The 20,488-nt window shown below is 40.2% G+C and overlaps 1 protein-coding gene across 9 annotated transcripts in view; it reads left to right on the top strand.

Annotated features, from left to right (window-relative positions):
• NFIA (nuclear factor I A) overlaps nucleotides 1-20,488 on the top strand; it is a 599,513-nt gene that overhangs the window by 210,786 nt on the left and 368,239 nt on the right. For 4 of the 9 annotated variants that reach the window (XM_063654979.1, XM_063654975.1, XM_063654972.1 and 1 more), the window contains exon 2: nucleotides 12,124-12,655. In XM_063654979.1, the coding sequence (XP_063511049.1) occupies nucleotides 12,124-12,655 (532 nt within the window). Of the gene's footprint in view, nucleotides 1-1,200; nucleotides 1,611-6,197; nucleotides 6,807-12,123; nucleotides 12,656-20,488 lie in introns of those variants that run through there. The other 5 variants (XM_063654985.1, XM_063654976.1, XM_063654974.1 and 2 more) reach the window with 5 other exon arrangements.

Genomic DNA, 20,488 nt, shown 5'->3' with positions numbered 1-20,488 from the left:
TCACCATGTTGGGCAGGATGGTCTCGATCTCCTGACCTTGTGATCCGCCCACCTCGGCCTCCCCAAGTGTTGGGATTACAGGCGTGAGCCACCGCGCCCAGCCAGCAATCACATTTGTAAAAACAACAACGAAATCACATTTATAAAAACAACAACGAAAACCGCAGTAGCCTGGTTGTGTGCTTTCCATTTAAAGAGATAACTCCCTCCCTTCAGAGTCTTATTTCCTTGCTCTGCACCAATGGCTATTTTGTTTAAAACAAACACTTAAGCCGTTGACACAGAAATATCCAGACTACATGGTCTTAAAGAGTTTGGGTTAATGAAATAAGGTGAGTCAGTGAGATGAAGGACTTAATGTTCCAATAATTATCTTTTAAAGCCCCCCTTTTAAATGTCAAAACTCTTACAGCTCTTCTCTTAGGGGAGTAGGAAGGGGAGGGGTCTCCTTTAATTTTGTGGAACCTAGGTTTTGTAAGGATATTGACAAATTAGATGCTTGGCAATTAAATTAGAATTTCACCGTATCTCCTGCCTTAAAAGAACAGCTTTATTCTTGAGGGAGCCCACCTAACAATTTTATGTTCAGTCATCTGCAGAGAATAGAGCCACTGTCTTTTTCTTTCCTAACCTAGGGTAGAAGCTTTATTTTACTGCAAGTTCCCTGTGACATTTTGCACTCTCTTGATTTAATGCACCAAACAGGATCTTTAACTCTTGGTCTACACCAGTGCAAATAAAGGTTAAATCTCTCACTAACCATCATGAACTAGCCTAATAACTCACGAGAGGCCCTGGAAAAAGAAACCGAGAAAGCAGGTGTGCAGACTTGATTAAAACGTGCAAAACCCGCACAACCGCAGGCAAAGGTACTTTATCCTCACGTTTGCCCAGTACCGGCTGCGAGGTCCGCAGGCAGGGGAACTTGTACTGCGCCAACAGCACGATTCCGAGAGCCGGGCCTAGTAACACAGGGGCTTTTCTTCAAAACGGTGTCCAGACCGGAGCTTGCGCCGAATGTAGGGGCTCCTATTGGCCACGCGCCGTAGGGGAGGAGACGACTGGCGGGGAGAGAGACTGGAGGAGGGGAGAAGGGGGCAAGGCCTTTTCCCTGCCCCCTCCCGGCCCCCTCTGCCGCCGGCTGCCGCGGGTGCCTCGTGCGTGGTTACTATGCAAATTGCAGCGATTGCGGAAATAAACAAGGGGGTAGGGAGAGGAGAGAGGGACTGCCGAATCGATTGCAACTTCTGCAAAGTCTCGTACAATCCAAAGCACGCAAGGCAAAACCAGAGAGAATCTGAGAACCAGCCAGCCCGGGTTGGATCGCTTTCAAAAGAGAGAGTGAGAGCGAGCGAGCGAGCGAGAGAGAGACAGTGAGAGAGGGAGAGAGCGCGCCTTGCAATTGCAAAAGCCTTCTGATTTGGAGTTAAAAAAAAATTCTCCAAGAAGCCTGCAATTGGCCAACAGCTTTTTAAAAAATCTCTTCCGGGTTTTCAACGGTTCCAAGTTTATTTAGATATTTTTTTAATGCAAAAAAAAAGGGGACAACAAATGAAGCAATTCGTCTGAGCATTTTAAAGTTTCTCACGTACTCTTTTTACATTGCAATGGTACGTGGTACATCTTAAACTTTCTATTTTGCATTTATATGATATGCGTTTTATGAACAATAATGGTAGAATGATTTTGTTTAATGGCTAAGACTAAAATTTCTCTAGCTCGCATATGCACTTAAGTGATTGCTGGGTAAATGTCTATTGTGATGGTTTTGTTTTAAAGATGTAGCTTTGTTGATGGTGTTTTTGCTATGTGCATCAGAGACCGGGTTTTCTTTTTCTTTTTTTTTTTTTTCGGGATTTGAAAAAATTGCTGAGCTTGACAGATTTTTTTCCTCCTAGCGCTTGCTCGGTTCCAGAAAGGGGTGGGGGGAAATCCTGTACGTGCTCTGTTCTGTAAAAGACGTCTGGCCTCAGCAGTCAACCTAACCCGAAAAGAAATGTCTGGACCCGGAGAATAATTGACGATTAGATCCTCTAATCAATGGGACAACATGGGAGATTGACAAAAGCTTTATCCAATCATAAGGAAGCTTGAGTGTACAATAGTTCTCAATAGCCAGAGGGGGCGGGGCAGAGGAGATCTGAAGTTCTCTGCAGCTCTGAAGGGGATGGTGTGGTTCAAGCTGTCAAAGCTACAAGCGCTTCCGGATTTAGCAAGCACAATAGGAAAGAGTTTTCGCGTTTAAGAAAAAAAAAGCTGATCGGGGGAGTTTTGTATGAATCGTGTGCCTTCTTCCTTGTCTTTTGGAAAAAGAAACATTCTGCTAGAGAAATAACTTTGTATTAGTTATTAACTTTGCATTAGCTATTATTTTTAAGCTCAGGGAAGTTGGTAACTTGTAGAATGTGAAGTTCAACTTTAAGAAACGTGTGGCTTAAATCTTGCCTGAATTGTGGGACTGTAGTGAGCTTTGGGAAATAACATATTGCGTATTCAGCATTACAAAACTTCTTACTCTGATTATCTTAGAAGCTTTGGCATTTCAAGTACTTTGAAATTAATAGGTAAACCTCTCTTCTTGAACTCTAAACAACAGTTTTAAAGGAGAGAATGTTTCACATGTGGACTAGCAGCTGTCTTACACACTTGAAAGAAATGGGGGGAGTGTTTTTTCTTGGCTATTCTTGAATTCTGCTTTTTAAAGTATATGGTCAGTAGGAAATAGGACGTTAAGACTGGCCAAGTTCACGTTTCTCCTTGTTACCACAACAACCCCCATGGAGGGTGTGAGTATGGAAGATCGCTGACTTGCTGTTAGTTGGAGTCTGGCCTCTTGGACAAGTGCTTGATACAAATCCAGTGGAAACCAACTGCAGTAGCTTGTCTTGGAGACAGTAACTGGCAGCCTCTGACTAAAATATCTCCATCTCCTCCTCTCTGAGCAGTGTAGACACCTAATTCTGTTGGGAAGTGAATGGAAAATAATATGGGCTCTTTCCCTTCTTTGGATTAAATTCCCATCGAGCTATTTCCCAAGGCTTTAGGCCTTCTAGTCATATCTGGCTTGGAAATTTGATGTAAGAATTCACTTGGACACTCACTTCAGCAACATGATTCAATTTAGGATTATATGCACATAAGAAAAATCTGCACAGAAGTGACCAGCAGGTCAAAAACCAGAGAAGAAAAAATGTTGAAAAATGCCAGTTAATAAAGTTAGTGTTGATAAGAACTACAGAGTTATGGTGTTGTCGCTTATGAATCCCAGTCCTATCTTCACTGCTTTGGGTATTAAAATCTAAATCATATTAATAAGATCTCCCTATTAAGAAACCTCCAAAATGAGAGCTATTTGAGATGTACATATAAGTGAAACCTTATTGACGTAATTTATATATCTAAGAGGATTTCACTAAAGCTGGCAAGGTAACGTTTCTGCAAATAAAACACAGTAAATGCAAGGCTGGGCTCTGTGCCAGGAAGAATATGGATAACAGAGAGCATGACAGGAGCTTCCTTTGCGCAGAGACAATCCCATTTCAAGGCAGCCTCCTACCACTTGCAAAATAAATGATTGGAGTGGTTATTTCCAATAAGGGATTTATCCTTCCTAACAATGGGTCATTTATATGATTGCAGTGAACTAGTTTCCATACTTCACCTGCGTTTCCTCCACTGCTCTCTCTACTATCCTTTCTTTCTTCCCTCCTCCTCCATCCCTGCTCTCTCTCAAGTGCGTTAGTATCTTTGTGAACTCTGGACAAGGATTTACTTTTGCAACTTGGGAAGAGGGGAGAGGGTTGGAAATGTTTTTTACCCCCAGTCTGCCCTTTGAGGAACATCTGTTTCTTTGTGCGTGTGTTTAAATTTATGCCTGTTGGAGAGAAAGTTACCAGAAGCCTTTCTGTAACTGTAACTCTTCTACTGTATTTTTCTCAGTCTTGTTTCCAAAGGCTGTAGTTGGAACTGTGCTTTGTAGTGTTCCCCCGCCTCCCCCCCTCCCTCCGCGGGGGAGGGAGCGGGAGCTGGCGGAGATAGGAGAGAAAGCAGGAGCGGATGTGAAGGGCTTTGGTGCTGAACTTGGATCCAGCCCTTGCCTAGAGGGCGCAAACAATCGTCCCATATCCAAAAGTCTTACGAAGGGCGCCAAAAGTTACTTAAGATAATATTGCTAACCGCAGAAAGCTGGAAATCGCGGGGCACATCAACTGCTGCAACAAAAGAAGTTTTTAAAGTAGAAATATCAGCATTAAATTACTTCCCCCATTTAAAAAAAAAAAAAAAAACAGGGCGACGTGCCAGTCCTTTTTTTAAAAAAAATCTTTTTTTTTTCCTTGAGACTCAAAAGTAAGAATCTTTGCCGTTTTGAAAATAGGCAGATGTGAAGTGTATCTTTTAATACACCAAAAGAAAGATTTTAATCTGCTCTGGAAGAGAGCTTCCCGAGTACACACTCTGAACAATAACTTCTCACTGTGCCTCAGTTACATGTTGGGACCGTCAGCCAGAAACTTCTATCGAGGAAACTTGGAGCGCATTGAAGTTATAGATCCCAGCAAAGGTTCTCGTGGCCAGGGATGTTGTCTCTGTAACACAGCTTGGCTTTTAGGACATTCCTCCCCTACTAAAATCTGAGAGGAACCAAGGAAAAGCAGTGGGTTAAGTTTGGGAAAATGGACTCTCTCATTAAAGGCTGAAATCATTATTTCTCCTCACTCCTTAGTAAATAATCTTGAGAGATTTCCAAGGATGTTTAGGAGGGAGGGTGGGGGAGAGAATGGTTCTTGAGCATTCGGGAATTATTTTGGCAATAAAGTAACTAACGTACAAGCATAAAATAACTTTAGACAGATGCAGAATTATTTCAGAGGTTCTCTTTTGCTCTTTCTCCAGTACAATATTTCCTGCCCCTTGCTTTGAAAAGATGTCTGAATGAGAGTGGCGTTAACACATCACTCACCCTCACTTGTTAACACATCACTTACCCTCACTTTCCTACAGGAATGTCCTCTCTTTAGAGACTCTCTGGCTATGTCACCTGCACCGAAGGGCAGATTCCCCTGTGTGCCAGTGTCTTTCAACATGATACCCACCTCTTTCCTTTTGGAATTTTGAGAAGGGTTGTCAAATGAAGCATTTAGCAAACCATCATGAGGAAGAGAAGTAAAATAAGGGATGGGGGCTTAGAAGAGGCAGGTATGCTTTTCCCCCCTCCGAGAGAGGAGAGCCTAGAGAGAAAATATGAGGTTAAAAAAAACTGGAAAAGCAGGCTTACTGGCAACTTGCCAAACCCTAAAAACCACCCCCCTTTTCTGCCAAAACAATACTTTAGCAAACCTAAAATAATTGCAGGAAGCTCTTTTCCATTTTAAGAACTATTACCTGGGGGAGGGAAAAATGGGATTCTTAAAAGGCACCCTTCCAGAGGTGTCCCAGAAACTGGGACGGTAATGACAGCCTATGTCCAGTTCTGGGCACGCGTTTGTGTATCAGAATATCTCCCTTCCCTAAGGGGACATCCCTTTCACGTATTTTTTTCCCCCTAAAAAGAAAAAGATGTCACAGCTAAACCACTGTTGTTTCTGAACGTGATAGAACTTTTTCTATGGCGTCTTGTGTTCAAACCCACTAGTTTCACAGTCCTGGGAGGGAGAACGCTCATTAATCTCCGCCTTCTTTTCTCCAGACCCCCGCCCCCCAAATCCGGCGAATCTTCTATGGGCACTGATTCCTCACCACCCCTGCTTCTGAATGCCACAGGACCGAAGCTGCACAAAGTTTGCAGGATTGTGTGCATAATTACCTCTGCCGACGAATCTATTCCCACAGAAAGCTTCGCTGGAGAGATTACAATGCTTTGAGCCTTACCGCATTTCAGTGGGGGGAAAAAAAGTTACCTAGGAGGTCTGATTTTTCAAAGAAATTTGCATACATGCAAATGTGCCGCCCGGCCTCCTCCTCGGTTCTCTACGTGCCCACGCGGTGGCCCGGGGGGTGCGGGGCAACCTGGCAAAGTTGCCCAAGTCCTCCACCGAGGTCCGCGGAGGTCTGCAGCGGGGGTGGGGGGATGGGGACGAGGAAAAGTAGTTTTGTTTGCTTAAGCACATCCTGTGGCAGCCTATAGCTGCCCGGGAGTACAGACTGTAACTGCTCCTCACTGCGTTACCCAGTAATGCGCTGATCGGGGGAGGGGGGCGGGGGGGCCGGGGAGCGAGCGGGAGAGCGAGCGAGCGAGCGAGCGAGCGAGCAAGGAGCGAGCCACGGAGAGAGCCGGGGAGCGAGGGAGCCAGCCTGCGAGCGCGAGCGGCCGCGGAGGCTCGGGACCCGGCTGGCCGCGCGGCGCCGCAGCCGCCCCCTCCCCCACACCCCCTCCCCCCCGCCGCGGCGGCGCGAGCGGGCGGCGGCTGTGCGGTGCGGTGCAGAGCGGAGGCGGAGGCGGGCGCGCGGGCAGCTCGCGGGCACCCGGCCGGGCCGGCGCGGGAGCGGGAAAGGGTGCGCTATGCCTTTAACGCCCGCGTACAGTAGGCATGTATAGTGGAGTGTAGGGAAACTCTAGGCGGGGTTAAAGTTCAGCTCATGGAGCGGCAATAGCGCTGGCTGGCTGCAGTTGAGCCGACTTGGAAATGTGAACGCAAGAAGCAGGCTTGATTTTTTTTTCTCCCCCCTTCTCTCTCTCTCTCTCTCTTCCTCTCTCCCTCTTTCTCCTCTCTCACCCACACTCACGCACACCTCCAAACCGCACACCCAGACGCACACGCATACCCCAGCGCCCGGCAGTTATGTATTCTCCGCTCTGTCTCACCCAGGTAAGCCGCGGCGTGGATGCGGAGGGCTGGGGGGCCAGGGCGCCGGGGGCAGGGCTGGGGCTGGGTGGGGGGCACCGGGGCCGTCGCTCCGGCCAGGCCCAGGGCGTGCGTCTCGGTGTGTGTCTGTATCTGCGCGTGTTTCTGTGTGTGTGCGCGCGTGTGCCCGCGGGTGGGGGGGATCCCGCTTTAAGAAAGTAACTTTGTTTCCATGCGGGTGCATTCCTCTTGCACGGCCATTTGTGTGGGCACATGGCTAATGGCGCCCTCTTATTAATGCGTTAATTAATATCGGGGCGACGGACTGCGGAACAGCAGTGTTTTCGGACACCCCGCACGTGTTTCGGCAGGGTTGCAGTCCATGACACGCAGAAATCTGGCTCAGCGTTTCTGCTGCCGGGAGCAGGGATTCCGTAGTTCCGCGGCGCCCGGGGAGGGGGCCGCCGACGGAGCCCACCGCTCACCCCGCACGCTCGGGCCGGCTGCAGTCCTCTGGTGCGGGGAGACCTCGGGTGCCTGCGCCCAACGGTCCGCTCCCCGGAGCCCGCGCTGCCGCAGCCCCCCGCCGCCTCCCCGAACTCTTACTTTTGTTTATTGTTTGTCAGCCTTCGGGGTCCGGCCGCGGGAAGGACGCGGGCTGCCGTCCCGGCCCCGGCCCGGACAGCGCCCCTCGGACGCGGGTAGGCGGCGGCGAGCCCTCGGCTGAGCGGGGCTGCGTGGACGCGCGTTCCCCCGCGCCGGCCGGGTGGAGCCTGCGTCCTCGCCGCGCGCCGGTGGCCCGTTCGCTCTCCCGGAGTGAAAGTTTCGGGGCCGAGACTAGCCCACGCTGTGCAGGGCGCCGAGCGCCGGAGGCCGCGGGCCGCGGGCCGGGTAGCGCCGGGCAGAGTTGGGCTCCCAGCCGTGAGCCGGAGCGGCGGCCCGGGCCGGACACGGCTCCCCCCGCCGCCGCCGCCACCGCCGCCACCACCGCCAACGCGCGACTCCGGCCGCTCCGCGCGCAGGACGGGGGCAACTTTTCCCCTCCGACTCAGCTCAGAGCGTGGGGCTCTCGCGCCCCACCGCCTCTCCTTTCCGTGCCCTCCTGTCCATCCCTCCCTTGTCTACCCACCCCCAGGCAAAATATTGCTGCTTCGAGACTTCAAATCCGGTCCCCTTTGAATATGTTATTTGTTTTCTTTGACTAAAAGGCATGAAGTCAAAGTGGTTTTGCGCTATTTTTTTTTTTTAAGCGTGAGATTTCATACTGCTTTGGTACATTAGGATCTGACCATTAATCACCTACATGAAGTTGTATGCTTCACATAAAATGTTTATTCACCTCTCCCTTAAAAAACCTACCACTTCTTGCCTTCATTTAGTAGGAGATAACGGTTTAACCGGAATAGTTTCTGGAAGGCTAAAAAGTATCAGTAGTTTTCGCTCTACTCTCTAGATTCTGGATTTATTTCCCACATGACATCCCTTCTTATTGCAATATCTAACAGTAATAATGCCGGGTATTTTATCTCAGAAGACTCTTAAACGCAGCTTTTATGTTGAAATGGTCTGTTTGGGATTTAGGCCTAGCATTAATAATGGATAGCAGTTACTTTTAGTTACTGTAAAAGTTTTTTTTTTTTTTTTCCTAACAAACTTCCAAAGTTCCTATTTTAGTAACTTGTGGAAGTATGGAATGAAACTTTTCCAACCACTTCTGGCAAGGTTCACAATTGCATATGGATAAGATGCAAAGTGTAAGATAATTTGAATGAATTACGGACTATAGTGAAAATGCTGAGATTCGAAGGCTGAAGTTCTAGCTGGCAGAAGTTTGCAACACACAGAACTTGTAGATAATACCAGCGAGCTGCAATAAAGGGAAAGGACCCTAACATACATTAGTGTCTTCTCAATTGAGCTCTGAAAAGATAAATTTATATTTGGGAATGGTGCGTATATGAGGGCACCTGTATATCCATGCAGGCCTAGGGCACAGTCAGGTATTTAACAAAGTTGGCTTCTCTTGGTTCATGAGCTATTATGACATTAAGAAAGTTTTTTGTTTTTTTTTGGCTTACATATTTAGCAGCGTTGATTGATGCATTCACTAGGCCTTCTTCTGGAAACACCACTAAGAGAAATGCTTATTTAGTGTAACAGTTTGTAAAGAAAATGTACAATAAATAGTGAATGAGGGCTCATATTTTATGGGTTCTTCTTTTAAAATTTTATTTACAATTTATTTAACTTGCTGGGATATTTATAATGTTTTAGAGCCAGTTTTAGGAAGAAGAACTTCGGTAGTTTATTGCTCATTTAAAAAAATCAGTAAGCACAGTGATAAAAGTAAATGAAACTCCATTTAACTTGTAGGCAATTAAAAAAAAAACTTTACCAAGAAAAACCTAGACATCTTATTTTAATCAAATATGGGCATATAATCAAATCAGATACTGTCCATATAGTGATAACCCAGCAGAAAGTTGTAGGTGAACCTTTAAAAAAAGTAGTTTCCAGAAATATCAACATTCAGTGGTTCTTAAACTTGGCTCACTTTCAAACAGATCAATGTTTAAGATGCTGATTCAAAGTAATACCACTTTTGAAACAGGTTTTCAGGTTTGTTTTTATTGGTGGCCTATAACTTTCTCACTGAGTACATATGTAAAATGTTCTTTTTTTTCTCTTGAATGTTATGAAATAGTACGTAGCTTATAGCGATATGTTCAGCAATATGAATTATAAAGGCACACTACTTTTTTTTTTTTAACTAATCATTTATGCTATTCCTGGACATTTCTTGCAAGCTAATGATACTCTTTAGTTTTGATATTCTGGAATATTTTAAATCATGACTTGAGAAAGATACATTAGAAAAAATTAATACTTTAATTGTGCATATGAGTAAAGTTATACAAAATATTGTGGACTTTTACTGGCAGGTTCTTAACCTTTGGGGAGTAATACATTGTAAATACTTTTGATGCAAAATTGGGGACTTAGGTTATTCTTAATGACTAGCTGACATAGTTCTTGTTTAAGGATTTTTATGATGAGATATATGGGCATTTGGTTGGCAGGTAAACAGAATCCTGTTGAACACGAATGCATGCATGCAGTTTGCAGTTTTTTGAAAAGCATATTGGGAGTATCTACAAACACTTAAAATGCCATATTAGAATGTTTATTTTAAATGCTTATTATCATTAATCAAACTTTTAAATAAGATAATGTTTTAACATAGATATGAATTGTTTGGAGCTAAGTTATCCTTTGCATTATAAAATGGGGATGAAACTTTAAAATGAAGTCCTCCTTTTGGTGAAAGCTCACTTGGTAGTTAAAGGTAGACTCCAGGAGTTTTTTGCATAATACAACAGAGTCTTGGTCCCTAGCATGTCTTGTATATATAAGAAAATCAGTCAATGTGAAGTTCTGTTTCAAACCTAAAATTTATGTATTTTAGATCATTTCAAGGATGAGCTCAGAATTTAGTAACGTTTAGATGCTTCGTGGTTTGGCGAATACCTTTGCAGATAAACTGTGACTTGCCCCCCATGCCTGTCACCTAAAGTATGAGAATAAGAAATATTCTCAAACATCAGAAATTTAAAAAATGTTAATGGTTTATGGCAAGAATAACAATTCCTGTATTTTTTTCTATTCTCTACTTAAAGAATGCACACGTATTACAAAAGCTGACTACTTCTCTTTTGGATTCTTTTATTGAAAAAGAGTAGTTTTGAAAGCTAAACTTGAAACATAGAGCCTGAAATTTGTGCAGAGAGGAAAAAAGTCAGTTATTGAAGTGATTTATTATGTATTATATTAATATATACTTTTAAAAGCTCAGTCATATAGAGTGTTTAAATGATTGATTATAGTTTGCTAAATTTTTAAACAACACGACTATTAAATATTTTACCAATTTTACCTTATCAGTTCACATTTGAACATTTAAAAATTTAGTAATTGCGTTAATAATAATATTCTGGACATTACTGCTACCTGTGCCTTGAAAGTATATATTTAGTTAGATATAACAAACTGAAAAAGAATGCATTTTATAATATTTGTCTGTCCTACACCATTTAGCAAAAAGCCATCGAATCTTTCTTTGGTTTCTAATCCTCATTTATTTGAAGGTAATCTATGTTTTGGAGAGGGGGTTACGTGGCAGAGAGAAGTTATGTAACACTGTGGATTAGTTAATCAAAAGTTAGACGTACTCCGAAAGCTTTGTGGAGGTTACTGCTTAATTTTTTAAAAAATATATTTATATTTCCTATGAAAATGTCATGTATAAGGATCAAACATTTTAAGCAAAACAGGAAGAAACATTTAAATATTTGAAACTCAATTTTTTTTTTCAATTTTAAGAGGCATCTATGAGGGTTTTCCTGGAATCTGGTAAATATTGAAAATACCAGGTTCTGTTTCCCTATGAGAAAAATCCTGAAATAGTATTTGCAAAAATTAAATAATCTATTTTTTAGGTATGATTATTACTGAAAGCACTTCACAATCATATTAGTAAATTAAATGTATTCATGTATGCTTTTCTTTGTTTTATTTTCCTCTTTCTTCCGCCTTTTTGTTTCATTCCCATAATATTAGCAATTATGTCTTGGGCATAGATCTTTTATTTTAGCCTAATAAATATGAAATTCATCCCTTCTTTTGTATATGAACCTGCCAAATTTTTCCTAGTTTTTGACTAAAAAAAATTATATGTAGTTATAATATTTAAAAGGGGAATTTAGACACTAGCAAAATAAGTAAAAAACATATCAGAATCTACATGCAGTATTTTTAGAGGGAAAGCCTTTGTTTTCATTGATTGTAGAGATGATTTTTTGCTCCTAGACTTCCATAAACATTGACTGGCATCTAAATGTTTAGGATTTGCCAATCTGGCGGCCGGGCCCTGGCTGTACTACAAGTGGTGAGGTCAAGGCTGGGACAAAATTAGATATGCTTTCCTTGAAATAGGGTTAAGATTATACATTGTTATAAGCATTTAGATAAACTTCACTTACTATCTAAAGGATGGGGAGCTAGGCCCGACAATAGCAGCTGGTGTACCCTGGTGAACATATTAAAACAGTTTTTTAATTTTTAGCAGTTTTTTTATTTCCAATCATAAGAAATGATACTGATAGTTTTCTCTCCCACCTTCCCAGACTTCCCTTAGGATCCTGTGTATGATTTTGGTAACAGAATGCTCTAATCAAATTTCAAGTGAAATGAGGAATTTCTTTCTTAAGGTGACCCGCTGAAGAAAAGTTGTTTTCTTTTGTTTTCATTCTACTTATATTTTTGTTTTTGTTCATTTTCCTAGGATGAATTTCATCCTTTCATCGAAGCACTTCTGCCCCACGTCCGAGCCTTTGCCTACACATGGTTCAACCTGCAGGCCCGAAAACGAAAATACTTCAAAAAGCATGAAAAGCGTATGTCAAAAGAAGAAGAGAGAGCCGTGAAGGATGAATTGCTAAGTGAAAAACCAGAGGTCAAGCAGAAGTGGGCATCTCGACTTCTGGCAAAGTTGCGGAAAGATATCCGACCCGAATATCGAGAGGATTTTGTTCTTACAGTTACAGGGAAAAAACCTCCATGTTGTGTTCTTTCCAACCCAGACCAGAAAGGCAAGATGCGAAGAATTGACTGCCTCCGCCAGGCAGATAAAGTCTGGAGGTTGGACCTTGTTATGGTGATTTTGTTTAAAGGTATTCCGCTGGAAAGTACTGATGGCGAGCGCCTTGTAAAGTCCCCACAATGCTCTAATCCAGGGCTCTGTGTCCAACCCCATCACATAGGGGTTTCTGTTAAGGAACTCGATTTATATTTGGCATACTTTGTGCATGCAGCAGGTAAGTGCGATGGTGAGAATTAACTCCCACTTTCTTGTGTGTGTTTCTTTCCTGATGGCCTCCGCGTTATGCCGGATCCTTCCTGAGCTCCCCAAGTTACAGGCCACGTACATGAAGCCAGTGTGGTTTCAAAGATTGAGAAACCAAAGTCTGAGGTGCCACCTTCATTCAGGTGGAAAAGCATAGCTTTGAGCGAATTCTCACTAAGTTCAGCTCTTTTGGTAAGTAGTGTTTTCAGAGGCGTTGGTAATCAGATATGTGATATGTTTAAATCACATTTTTTGATGAGGGGGTGAGAGAAGCCTCGTGAAAACCCTTTTAGTAAAGAGTATATTTTAACTGACAAATGATCTGGTTTAAAAGCATTTATTTTGGTATTGAGGCAATATTTTTAGTTGGTTTTCTGCTGGGAGTGTTTTTAACCTACTGAGGCCTCTTGAACCCCTTGCCAGTTAAGAAGTTGGAGGTAAGATTACTATCAAATTGCTGATCATTTAGGAAGGAAAAAAATCACATTAATTTGCAGACTTAGTAGTTTTGTATTTAGGAATTCTTAGTGTTGTCTCAGATAGTTAAGGGAAACAAACCAGCCCTTTCAGTAATTGATGGAGAGGTTAATATTAAAAATAATCAACCTGTATAGTGCATGAACACATTGAAAAATTGCTGTTGATAATTGATGTAGTGAGTTGCTTTGATTTATTATAAAATCTTAAATTTTTTTTTCTTTTTTTTCAAGGCATGTCTTACCTGTGCATGTTTCAGTGTTTAGAATAGCATGCAGGATAAAACTGTTGAGGACTAGATAAAATAATGCATTTTTACTTTGTTCCTTTCGTCTTGTTTTAGACAAAAGGCTCATTGTGCTATGTGAACGCTCAGGTCTTGTGTAACTTGTTGACTTTATATATGTACATATCGGTCTTGCTAGATTACCTTCATGGCAGTTACTTGAGCCAGATGGAAGAAAGAGGGTTGTGGAATCCTACCAGTAGGTTGTTTTGGGGTTCAAATATTTATGTTTTTTTTTTTTTTTTTTTTACAAAGGAGAGATGTTACCTGTAAAAACACTGCACTTTTCTTCAAAACATTTTTAATTCTAAAAATGTTAGTGAGTTTTTAAAGAAGCCAGCTGATAGCCTGTTCTCTATTATTTTTCTCAATATATGTTTTAGAAAGAGAACTTTTGTTATCCATCTGCCCTTACATAAGAAACTGGAGAAATTAGCTTTGCAAGCATGTCACATCATCATTTGCATTCTGTTGGCAGGGGATAGATGAGTATTTTAGAGGATGTGAGCTGTAAGTGTTTCAAATATTTGGGTTTTCAAAAATGTATACTTAATTATAAGAATTGCCTTTTGCTTTAGCCAATTCTGGGTAGCAAGAATGAAAAGTCAGCACCTCTCAAGTGACCTCTAAACAGGAATAAGTAGCCCTTTTTTAACCCACTCTTAACCCTATTGTTGTTCATTTGTTTTGTTTACCGAAAAAGCAAAGTTAAAATTTTTTAAAAATGTGTCTGCATATGTTAAGCACAGCAAAACGCAAAAAAAGTATAGATGTTACAGGTGCTTTCAAGAAGCACTCTTTAAACTCTTGTTTTTACCTTTTAGATATTTAGAAAAATATAACCTATAAATTATCCTGAATAGTTGACCAACATCGAAACTTGAAAGTGCCAACAGGTGATGCAGATCATGATGTGTGCTTCCATATAAGATAACATCAAAATGAAATACCTGTGAAGTTTTTGTCGGTGTAAGCAGCGTCCATTCTAAGTTTTCGTCTTAAACATTTCTCTGTATTTAAAGAAATGCAATCTTTTCGCTGTTCTCATTACGTGCATTCTTTTTCGTCGTTGGTTTGTTACTGTGCTATTGCTCCCAATCCTTGAACTGACACAGTTGTTGGTTGTTGCAATGCCTGAAGGGGTTATGTTGGTAAAATGACATTTAGAAGGTTACTTAGGAGAGTTAGCATCCTTATTGCTTATGAAAGATTTATTGACAGCAGCATAGATCAGACTACCTTTCGGTTTGGTTTTCCTGATGTATCCCAGAATCCCTTGTTATGCCTGAATGCCAGCCAAATGTTTGGCCATTGGTTTTCACGGGACCGCAGTAATGGCTGCTTCTCTGTGCGCGCAACAGGAAGATTGTAAAAGAAAATATTAAGGGTCTTTTGTCTGAAAATATTTCAAATTTGATTTAAGAGATTTAGAGACCTGTTATTTGTGGAAGGGAAGCTGCCAATACAAATATGAGGTAGATCGGTCAACTTACATACAACTGATTTGACAAGCATCTGTTATAATACTGAAGATTTGTAAACACTAAACAATGTTTTTACCTCCTTAAAAGTTTTGAGAACTTGCCAGTATTGGCAGGAGGCAGAGACTCTGAAACGTGCTTCAAGATACATGCCAAAACCATTGTGGCCTTTTCACCTATAATGCGTTTTTTCTCGCTCTTTCTTTTAAAATGTTATTTTTTTTCCTTTCCAGAATGCCTTTTTTCCCCCTAGATGGTCATAGAAATTAGATCTTCTTTTCCTTCTGAAATTTGTGTGTAATAATTCTTGCTTTATGTGTCCACCTTTCTTTGGTAGGAAGTTGAAATCTCAGAACATACATGAGAATACTAGAAGCAAATGCAGAATCAATCTTTTTTTTTTTTTTTAAAGCGGAGGTAATTTATTCTAAGACTTATTGAGATGCTAAAATATAATACATAAACTACATTCCAGTTTTTTCCCTCTAAATCCAGTGGCATTAGAACTGTGAATTTTGTGGCTGATAAACAGTAACAAGTGTAATGAAATTGGAGTGATTTCATAAGCCTGAGAATTTCATCTTGTTAAAAGAACAAAACCATTTTATGCCCTTAATTTGGTCTCAATTTGAGTTGTCCTTCCCATGTATCATATGACAACTTGGAGATATTATGGTATTGTGGCAAATGGTTTTCTTTGTGGGTATGTAACAGTAAAGCTAATTTATGACCAGTCTTTACCAGATGATCTGTATCAGAATCTACAATATACCCGGCACGTGGCAAGGTCACAATTTAAGTTGTTAAGGTCATAACCTTAGCCACCAGGCATTTGACCTTTTAGATAAAGTTAACCTTTGTTCATTAGTAGGCACTCAACCGAAAAGTTTCTGGAGAGTTGTTGTTTTTTTTTTTTTTTTAACCACTTCTGTATAACTTCTGGTAATGTAATCAGATTCTAGAAAGATTCTCAGTCAAATTAGTTAGATTTTGTGAAAGGTTATACTTTTTAAGAACTCATTTCTTGGATAGAGGCAGGTTGCTATTTTTAGGCCATAGAATGACAGTTTCACAATTTATATTTGATATTATTACCTGCCATGGGGTAGAATAAAAGCTCGGAGGCAGCTGTGTGGGGACATTTAAAATCTAAAATTAAACAAATGAATTTATGTTTAATTCAACTAAGGCTTTTGCTAATTTTCAAGTGACATTAGGCCTAAAAGCTAAATCACAGTGAGCCATCTTCACTTTTTGCAGATGAGGAATTTTCTAACATTAGAAGTATTTTTAGCAGTCTTAAAATTCAGTTTGAAAGACTAATAAGTGACCACAGTTTGTCAGGTAATTGCTTTAATTGTTAATTAGCCAGTGACAAAGCGGGTTGCTATTGTCCTAATGGCAGCAGTATGAGTACTTGTTAGTTTTAAGGTAGAAAGAGAACACTTTTGCACGGTAATCTTTTAGTGCAGTAGTTACTGATTGCTTCCACACTACTACCATTATTACCTCTACTTAATTTTGCTTGCATCAGGAATAGCAAAGATCCTTTCAATCACTGAAGGAGCTGTTTCAGTGTCTCGGAAGCCTGATACCTGTCCTATAAACCTACTCAACAATATTACTGATTACCACATTACCTGTACCATATTGTTCACTTAATTATGCTGACATGAATGCTCATTTCAAATTATTTAGATTCTTGCTAGTTTTGTTCTGCTGTACCTCATATTATTCCATTTCAGCCAAAAGAGAGCTACTCCCATTCAGGTGCATTTTAGTTTTATTTTGGCTTCGTGATTGCCATTCCTTCATATAGTAATAGAGAAAGCCGTGATATGCAGATAGACCAGATGGTCATGTTGACAGATTGAGAATTCACTTCCTACTGCTTCAGAGCAGGTGTAAGATTAGGAGTGTCGGTGTAGGGGCGTGTGTGTGCTTCGTGTGCATGTGTGTGCACATCCAGGCTGCACAGAGTGCTGTTTGAGCAATGGGAATGATTTCTTTTTTGAAATGCTAGTATTTTAAATACAGTGTAATTATACAGATAAGGTTTTCAGTGCATATAGAATATTATAATTTTTATACATAAATCACATTAGATTGTTACAGTTTATAATTTTATGCCAAATTAATTATGATTATGATAATTTCTTAATTTTTAGGTAACTTCCTACATTAGTTTGAGGCAACATTGCATATATAAAATATATTCAATATATTCTATTAGCAGGTACATGTATGTGTGTTTACGTTCAAATCTAGGACTATACATTTTTGTAATTAAACTTTTTCAGTAACTTAATAAACTCCCTAGTAGAAAGTTGTGCAGTTACTTCCTGTGATTTGTAATTATTAATAAAGCGTGTTTGGAAAAAGAAGGAGTAAAACTAGTATATACAGTGATATTTAAATTAGGAGAGTAAGGATCGCCCTATCAAACTAGCTTTAAGCTCAAGGTGGATTTTGTGGCTGATCGAGCTATTGTAAATTATGGATATATGGCATATTTTTAGAAATTTTAATTTATCTTTTAATTCTTCAAAAAAGGTAGCAGTAGCAGTCAACAAATTTGAGATAAATATTGATTTTACATCCTTGAGTGTTTTCTGTGTAACTTGAGGATAGTAACAATATCCTTTACCTAGAATGTAGTAACAAAATCCTTTATCTAGAATGTAGTGCAAAAGATGGTAGTTCTAAGGCAGAGAGTGTACAGGAATAGGGAGAAATAGTTGTTCTGGAGTAAACCTTTGAATGGAAGTCAGTTCATTTATGCCTAAGAGGTTGAGTGTGTTGGTAAGAAAATTTCCCAATGCTTCTGGCTTGGATTTTCCTTGTCTTCTTTTCCACTCAGTGATGAATAGCATTAATTTAAACCTATTTAAGGCTAGTGTGGGAGAAACCACAGCCTTTGTTGTGGTCACTGCTGTACACAGTAGGACTGGGTGTTTCATTTGGTTAAGGCCTCAAGCTGCTTCCAGAGGACACGGAACAGCCTGTCGGCATTTTAAATCTTGCACAGAAGCAGCAACAATTCTAATTGCTCACAAATGTCAATATAGATTTTTGAAACCAATTTTGAGGATTAGACTAGAAGAAAAAACATAAAATGCAGATTGAGTTCAGTGAATGTGCTAAACACTGATTTATTACCATTTTAGTAATAATTTTCCCGTGGTTATTTAAGGGTTAGAGCTTGCTTTTGAATATATTATAAATTGTAAATCCATGGGGGTTGAGTAAGGGAAGGAAGAAGTCAGGTGAAGGAGGAAGAGAATGAACGAACTCGTATGCCTTGTTAAAGAGAAACATGAAACCCTGAACTTAATCACAAATGGAGATACCGTAAAAGTATTTTGGTTTAAGTAATGATTGTAAAGCGATCTTGGGCAGTGAGCTATCAAGTGGAGAATTTTATAATTTGTCTTCCCACAATTTTTTGCATAGCTTTTTTCAGACTAAGACACTATTTGGAGCTTTGGGAGTTTTTATTCAAGTTTTTAGGAAAAGGTTTTGCAAAAATTCTTTTTAGAATTTAAGAGTCCAGTTAGAGACATCATTGCACACTTAAGCTCAGAAAAGGGGCCATGGAGATGTTTATTCTTTTTACTATTTTGCTTTCTAAGGTGGCAGTTCAGAGTATTGTCAGGTTTTTGGCTCTTTCCCAGTAGGCAACGGTAAGATACTCATTATTGATCCAAACTTTTGGGTCCCTGAACTTAACAGAATTCTTTAGTTGCTACTTAGACAGAAATGACTTTTTTCCTTAGATTTTCCCCAAAATATTAGAAAACAATTCCTCATGTTTTGTTATAATTCCACAGCATAAAGCATATTTTATGTAATGGAATTAGTCCTCCTGTTAGTGTTCTAGTTAAATAAACATGGCTTATGAAGTGAAGAAATAAGTCCAACAAATGACAAGTTGCAGCAACTCTGAAGCAGAAGATATTTTTGCTTTTCTGTTTGTAAAACAAGCTAAATAAGATAAAACTGAGAAAAAGAAGTTCATTTGTGTTGTGTATTTTGGCAAATCTTGGTCTTCTTTAAAATGTTGCTAACCCTAACAAAAATGATGAGGATAACTATGATAACTAGAGATTGAAGTGGAATAACTATAATGTTCTTTGAGAACTTTAAACTTACTTCTTTTCATGTCTTTCATATACTTCCCTAGTGGTAGATATTTTGGACCTAGATCAATTGGGAGTAGAGAAAAGGAGATGGAAGGAAAGGAAATAACTTTTATTGAATGTCTGTTCTGCAGCAGGCACTGAGTAAGGTTTGTCATAGTCATATATCGTAGCTTGCTGTCGCTTTCATAGCAGTATTATGAATTAGTAATGCACTCTCTATTTGAACAGATGAGGATAGAGTCTTCAGAGTGGCCAGGTTACATGTCCAGAGCAAGATTCAAACCCAGGTCTTCTGATTTCAAATCTTATGCTCTTAAACAATTCAAATTCATTTTGTATCCTTCTTTATATCTTATTGTTTAGGGTTGGATGTCATTTTAATGGTATCACACACCTGTCTTGAATCAAAGGGAAAATAAAAAGTCAAAATCCAAACCCCTCCCATGGAGATATTTCACTGTCAAATTCAGATGTTAGCCACGGAATGAGGCCACACTTGATAAAGAGAGAGAGAAATGACGTTACACTTGTCAGTGTTAGGGTCAAAATCTGGAATGATTTGTTCTTTCTTGTTTTTATAATGTTGAAATTTAGTGAATAGAAGCATTATGACACAGGTTTAAGATTTTTAGTTGTTAAGACAAAGTTAAACTAATTGGTTCTAGATGCTTTGAGAAGCCTTTGTGTATTAAACTAAGCACTATTTTAAAAACTAAATTGCATGTAATTTTTACTATGCAGATTTTTGTACATAGTTTTGTATGTACAAGACATATATTTCTAATTTCCCCTATACATTCCATATATTTATATATATATATATTTACAGAGAGAGAAATATCTATTTCTAACTTCCCCTAATGATTAGATTTTAAAATGCAAAATTCACTTTGCTCTGAAAAAATCCTTTGGTTATGGCTGTGTGTATAATTATTTAAAATAAAACCAAAATCATGTTTGAGAAAAGAATGGAATTTTATTAGTTTAAAATTAAAAACTTAAAATAGGAAAAAAATTGAAGATGGACATGTTTCAATTTCATGCCCTTAAATTAGTGTATTAGTGAGCTTTTTGTTGTTGTTGTTGTTGTCATTGTTGTTTTTTGAGATGGAGTTTAGCCCTTGTTGTCTAGGCTGGAGTGCAGTGACGCGATCTCGGCTCACCACAATGTCCGCCTCCCTGGTTCAAGCGATTCTCCTGTCTCAGCCTCCCGGATAGCTGTGATTACAGGCATGCACCCCCATGCCTGGCTAATTTTATATTTTTAGTAGAGACGGGCTCCACGTTGGTCAGCCTGGTCTCGAACTCCTGACCTCAGGTGTTGCACCTGCCTCGGCCTGCCAAAGCGCTGGGATTACAGGCATGAGCCACCACGCCCGGCCATGAGCTTTGTTTCTAACTCTTTAAACTTAGTCAAG

Source organism: Pongo pygmaeus, chromosome 1, assembly GCF_028885625.2.
Source record: "Pongo pygmaeus isolate AG05252 chromosome 1, NHGRI_mPonPyg2-v2.0_pri, whole genome shotgun sequence".
Lineage (NCBI taxonomy): Eukaryota > Metazoa > Chordata > Mammalia > Primates > Hominidae > Pongo > Pongo pygmaeus.
Note: the sequence above shows the minus strand (reverse complement) of the source record. Positions and strands in the feature narration are given on the sequence as shown.